Below are 6,257 nucleotides of genomic sequence, written 5' to 3'. Positions count from 1 at the left end.
CCCCACCCACCCCACCCGGGGTCAGCGCCTCCCTCTGCTCCAGGGCGGGACATCGACGGGCTGTACCGCATCAGTGGAAACCCGGCAACCACCCAGAAGCTGCGCTATAAGGTGGACCACGGTGAGGCCGGTCCCCAGCCCTGCCCCCGACCCTGGGCCTGAAGGCGCGAAGGGGTACTGACCTCCCCTTCGTCCTCCTCTCCGCCCCCGCCGCAGGTGAGCGTCTCGACCTGGACGATGGGCGCTGGGAGGACGTCCACGTTATCACGGGCGCCCTGAAGCTCTTCTTTCGAGAGCTGCCGGAGCCCCTCTCCCCTTCTCGCACTTCCGCCAGTTCACCGCGGCCATCAGTGAGCACCTGGGGGCAGGGGGCAGATGGGGGAGGGCTGGAGCTGGCCTGCTCGGGGCACCCCCGTGGCCCTGGTCCCGACCCTCCGACCCGTCCCTTCTCAGAGCTGCAGGACCAGGCCCGGCGCAGCCGCCGTGTGCGTGACCCAGTGCGCTCGCTGCCCGCCCCCAACCACGACGCGCTGCGGCTGCTCTTCCAGCACCTGTGCGGGTGAGCGGGGCGAGCCGCGCGGGAGTAGGAGGAGGGTCCTGGCAGGAGCCTCATAGCTGTGGGACCTGATCCTGCCCCACCCCCGCCGCAGGGTGATCGAGCACGGCGAGCAGAACCGCATGTCGGTGCAGAGCGTGGCCATGGGGTTCTGGCTCACGCTGCTGCGGCCCCAGACGGAAGAGACCAACATGCCCATGACCATGGTGTTCCAGAACCAGGTGGTGGAGCTCATCCTGCAGCAGCGCTCAGAAATCTTCCCGCCGCACTGACTGCGGATTTGGGACTGGGGGCGGTGACCGTGGTCCCGCCAGACAAGCTGGGCAGCCACTGGACTTTCTGAGACTCTCCACCTCCCACCCGTGTGCTGGCCGGTGTGATTTCTGCACCCCTTGGTTCCGAGAGTATGGTGACCCCTGGCGGGCCGTTCACAAATTGTGATTTTTTTCCCCCCCTGGCATGTCCTATTTCGGGGTTAGATTCTGTTTTTCCTGACAGCGCCGCCTACTGTGCGTGGGCGACAGTGGGGGGAGAGGGAGTGTTTTCTGGGACGGCTTGTGCTGGGAGGAGGAATTTGGTGAGGGGCTTCCTGGTTCCAGGACTTCACCTGGTCAGGCCCTCACGGAAGCCCTGTGGACCCGGCCCTGTGCAGGTCATGAAGCAGTGATAGACAATGTCCCTGCTCCCAAAAGAGGACTGACCCTAGCCCCCAGAGTGGGCAGCTGAGCAGAGCCCTGCAGGCTGGCTTTGGATTGGTTTCATCTGCTTTCCTGTTTGGGGTTCCGCCTCTGCCCTCCCCGAGCCATTAACGTTCTGTGCAAGGGTTCTTCCTATGCACTAAATGAGCACCCTGCACCTGCCGCTTGACAGGCACAATTTTCACGCACAATCCCATTTTACGGATGAGAAAACTGAGGCTTGCAGAGGCAAAGTGACTTGTTCAGGATCCTGCGGGTGACAAGACTCACCAGCAAAGGCTCCCACACTACAGCACAGCCTGGAAGGCGGGGCAATCAATCCTTTCAGCTCTCCCCCAACCTCCCAGCATGGGTCCATGGGCCAAGCAAAGAGACTAAGCTGGGTGTGTTCTGTCTAGGCCTGCAGAGGTGCCCGAAGGCAAAGAGGGAAGCTGCCCCAGCTGCTCTTTCTGGGGGGAGGGGAAATCGCAGTGGCAGAAGCCCCCCAGCCCCTTCCAGTGCCCTGGGTGTCAAGTATGCCTACCTGGCGCCCACTTGCCCTGAAGAGCTGGCAGAGGCCTGCAGGGTGGGGGCAGTGAAACAGTAAGGCTAGGCCTGTGAACCAAACTGATTCTATTTTCCCTGCTGAGGACACTTTGTTATTTTTCCACTCCTCAGTCATGAGACCCTCAGGGCAAATGATGTACCCCATGGGCTGCCCTGACAACATAGACTGAGATAAGGGAGGAAACATACTTACTGAGTTGCAAAACCCCTCCCCAAGGCTTGTTTACTATAATTGTAAAAGTTACAGGTTAACCTTAAGACCCCTTTAGGTGGGCCGGCCGTGGCTCACTCGGTAGAGTGCGGTGCTGATAACACCAAGGCCCCGGGTTCGGATCCCACATAGGGATGGCCGGTTAGCTCACTGGCTGAGCGTGGTGCTGACAACACCAAGTCAAGGGTTAAGATCCCCTTACCGGTCATCTTTAAAAAAAAAAAAAAAAGACCCCTTTAGGAACTCCCACCTGTGCACAAAATATCAAGGTGACTGCTACAATGACCCTTTTGGGGTGACAATGAACACTACTGCCATTTTGGACCTACTGAGCATGTGCCCATGTCACAACCAGGAAGAACAGAATGGACCACCTCCAGTGACGCTGGCCTATACCCCTGAACTCCTTTCCATGTAAAGGACTAAAACACCACCCCTTGGTTGCTACCTCCCTTATGCATAAGTCTATCTCCTCTTTTTTTTTTTTTTAAAGATGACTGGTAAGGTGATCTTAACCCTTGACTTGGTGTTATCAGCACCATGCTTTCCTCAGTGAGCCATGGGCCGGCCCTGTCTATCTCCTCTTTTAATAAAGTGTTGCTTGCTTTACTGTTGGGTACATTGTTCATTTCTATGACTTTGGAATCCAAGAGCCTAATTTAATCACTGGCAAAAATTGGAAAGCTATGGGCACCAGAGAGGACTTTAGCTGCAAGAGGCAGGTGGCCACTGGGACTGTTTTGCTCCCATGTCTCTGCTGCTGGTAGATCTCTCCTGGAGTCCCTGGCCTAAATTCTGACAAGGCAATGCTTTATTCTCTTCTCCTTTCTCTGATTTTCTGAGCCCTCTTCTGCTCTTTGGTTGGATTATATCCACTACTGTGTAGGTGCACCCTGGAAGGCTCCCAGCTATGCTTTGTTTCTGATTTTCGGAGCCCTCTTCTGTTCTGTATAGGTGTACCCTGGAGGGCTCCTGGCTATGCTTTGTTTTTCTGATTTAAATCTAGTCGATACTTTTCTTCTTTATTTTATTTTTTATTTTTTCAAACTATGGCTTTTCAAACTATGGCTCCAAGGACCTTTTGGCCGGTTACCTAGCTCATAGAACTGGGTGAAGGGGTGTGGTGACCCAGACTGGCATGTGTAGGGTCTGGTGACCCAGCCTGGCATATGAAGGGTTTGTGACCCAGTCTGTGAATGAGCTTGAGGAGTCTGGGAGTTCCAGACCCAGTCCTAGCTCAACAATCGGCCCAGTTGGTGCAGGGTTACCATCAGGTAAAAGAGCCCGACAACTGGCGTGGTCACCTAGCCGGAGCATCACAGTTGTGTAGCTAGACAATTGGCGTCAGGAACAGGATTAAGAGCTAGACAGCCAGACACTGCTCTGGGGTAGGGGCACGGCACATGCTGCCTGCCCTGGTGGAGCTTATGGTCCAGTAGTGAGGCCAACCCAAGCCCACCCTTCAAGCCAGCAGGGCCAGGGCAAGAGTACACATGGAGGCTTCATGCCATATGTTTATATATTTAAAAGTTCTAAATAAAGCAACTACTTTGACAAATGTACTTTGATAATGACCTGGAAGTCAGGTTCTAATGCAAACTTCTTGGACTTTTCCACATTCCACACCCAAGTATGGTGGCAGAAGAAGAGCTGGCGCTGGCCCTCAGCCTGTCCCCTTATCTTCCCACCCTTGGGGCAGAGCCATCCTGCCTCAAGGAGAGGCTCATGTGGACACCCCAGTCCATGGGTGCAAACTGCTCATGCGTCTCTGCCACCAACTGCTACTTGGCCACCCCACTGGTGACACAGTTTACCCTTGAGGGAATGGGCCATTTGGGGTCCCACATATTAGGAGCATGGTCTAAGAGGAAAGGCGTGACCGACCCCCAAGAGGGCCCCACATATTCCTGCAGACAGCTCTAGACCGGAGCCTTCCAAAGAAGGAGAGCCATGGCAGGGACCCCTTTCACCCGAGCCCAAGGGCAGAACTGGACAGATATTAAACAGCTGATTACTTGGTTAACCACATTTGTACAAGAGCTAGGAAGAAGCACAGGGTGTTCTGGAGGTGTGTCAAGGGGTGTGACTGTTCCCCAGGGATCCCAGATGCCTCTGCAGAGGCCACATTTGAGAGAAGCAGTAAAGAATGAAGAGGAGTCAACCAGGTGAGAAATTAAGGGAAGGGTGTTTAGTCAGAGGGAACAGCATGCACAAAGGCCCTGAGGCCGAAAGGCTTGTGGGGAGAACAAAATCTGAGAGAAGACCATTGTGACAGGAGCCCAGAAAGCCAGTGGGTGTGGTGTGAGGTGATGCTAGAGAGCTGGCACGGGACAGAGCATGCAGGGTCTTGTGGACCACACTGAATGGGGACCTGTGGCCAAGGATGTTGGTGATCAGGACAATGAGCTGGAGGATCCTTAAGTGCGGAGGTCTTGGGAAGTGTCAATCCTCACCCCCACCTCAGGCTGCTGGCAATGCCAAGGCCTCGGTGAACAAACAATGTAGCAGCAGGCAGAGAAGTCCCAGAATTATCACATTTTGTCACAAGGAGAAGCTTCAGAAGTCCACCCACTGCCAGTGAGGAAGCTCCTAGAGAGATGACGTAACTCATCTGAGGTCGCATAGCAGGTTGGAGGCAGAGCCTGGCCCAGAGCTTCATTTGCACAGTCTGGGGACCTATTGTGCACCCAGCAGAAGTTTGAGGCTCAACCGTAGGTCCTCAGCACAGCACAGTGTGTGGTGAGCACTGTAGGTGCGCACCGAATGTTTTGAATGAATTGGGTTTTTCTCTGGAGACACAAAGATATATAGAAGCAATGTCTGCTCTCTTGAAGTTCCATCTGTTTAGGGGAGAGACATGAAAAGGGGTGACAGTGACATAGTTGATCAGGGCTGCCATAGGGGCTTCTTCCCAAGCCTGCCTCCTCTCAGCTGGTGCCCCTACATCTTCCTGTGGCCTGGCGTCTGCCCCTGAAGCTACTCCCGAAAAGGCCATGGTGCCCACCTGGTTGCTACGTCTGGTGGACATGCCCAGTTCTCATGAGGGTGGACTCGTGAACTGCCTGTTGTCTCCCTGGAGACACGCTGTTCCTTTGTCCACAGCAGTGGGGGTCTTCTCCATCACTCCACCCCTCCCTTCCTCAGCACTCCCTCTCTGCCCACCCTAGCAGTGGTGATGCCCCCTGGGTTGTGCCCTTAGCCCACTGCTCTCTCCCCTCCACCCTCCCTGAGGGCCCTCATCCATTCCACTCCGGGGACTCAGCCACCGAGCCTGCACATGTGTCACCCAAATCTCTATCTCCAGCATGGACACTCTCTCCTGAGTTCCAAGTGCAAATGTCCACCTGCTTGCAAGACACCACGTGGATGGATGCCAGACACCCCAAATGCAGCGTGCCTGCAGCGGAACTCCAAAACCAGCTCTTCTCCCTGCTTCTAGGCTTGGCACCTCCATTCACCACATCCCAATCTTCCTTCTAAATATTTCCCATATCTGCCTCTCCCGTCCTCCCCCAGTCTCTCATCTGAGTGACCACAGCAGCCTCTGAACAGGCTCCTGTCCTCCCCATTCCATTCTCCACCCAGCAGCCATCTGACCATGTCACATCCAGGGCCCTTTCCAGCTGTGTCTCATTCTCCTGCACACGAGCTATGCCAGGCCTATAGCTCCCAGCTCCTCCAGGCAGTGTCTTGCCTCCGTGCCTTTGGGCTGACAGTCCCCCTGCCTCCCTCCTTTCCTCGGGCTGCCACCTGGCTGATTCCTCTTCCTCCTCTAAGTCCCAACTCACACCTGCCCCTGCACCCTCTCAGCACGCTCTTGCGTGCACCTCTCTCATCACACTTAGCTCACTGTGTATGATTGTGCTTCTGTGTCCATCTACTCCCAATCCAGCACACTTGCCATTTTACCCTGCTGCCCAGGGACATTCTTACCATGCCACTCTGTCCTAACCCTAGTCTGTGGCCCTCGCCCCAGCTACAGTTCCATGGCCTGACACTATATCATGTTTCTGCCAGGCACTACTAACTCAGGGTGGCAGGAGCCATGCTAAAGCTTTTCTGGTTTGAGGGCATCTCTCCAGGCCCCTCAGATATTGACATAAATTGAGTGGAGCTCACATTGCCAGACTGCGATGTCCCTAGGAGGCGGCAGACAAAGATAGGTAGACAGAGCCCATGAGCATGACTGGAATGGTGGGTTCCAGAGGTGCCTGCTAGCCGCCCACAGTGAAGCCTGGTGGTGGGT

At 55.3% G+C, this 6,257-nt stretch overlaps 1 protein-coding gene across 1 annotated transcript; it reads left to right on the top strand.

Moving 5' to 3' along the window:
* Positions 1-43: 43 nt before the first annotated feature.
* On the top strand, positions 44-828 carry LOC103602775 (rho GTPase-activating protein 27-like; the record flags this gene model as incomplete). The annotated part of the gene is given in 5 exon segments (XM_008587207.1): positions 44-121; positions 217-309; positions 312-350; positions 454-559; positions 651-828. Coding segments are annotated over 5 exon segments (494 nt in total), but the record flags the coding sequence as incomplete, so codon positions are not given.
* Between the last annotated feature and the right edge of the window lie 5,429 nt (positions 829-6,257).

This window comes from Galeopterus variegatus, unplaced genomic scaffold (genome assembly GCF_000696425.1).
Source record: "Galeopterus variegatus unplaced genomic scaffold, G_variegatus-3.0.2 Scaffold4288, whole genome shotgun sequence".
NCBI lineage: Eukaryota > Metazoa > Chordata > Mammalia > Dermoptera > Cynocephalidae > Galeopterus > Galeopterus variegatus.
The sequence above is the reverse complement of the archived record's forward strand: the minus strand, read 5'-3'. Positions and strand labels throughout refer to the sequence as shown.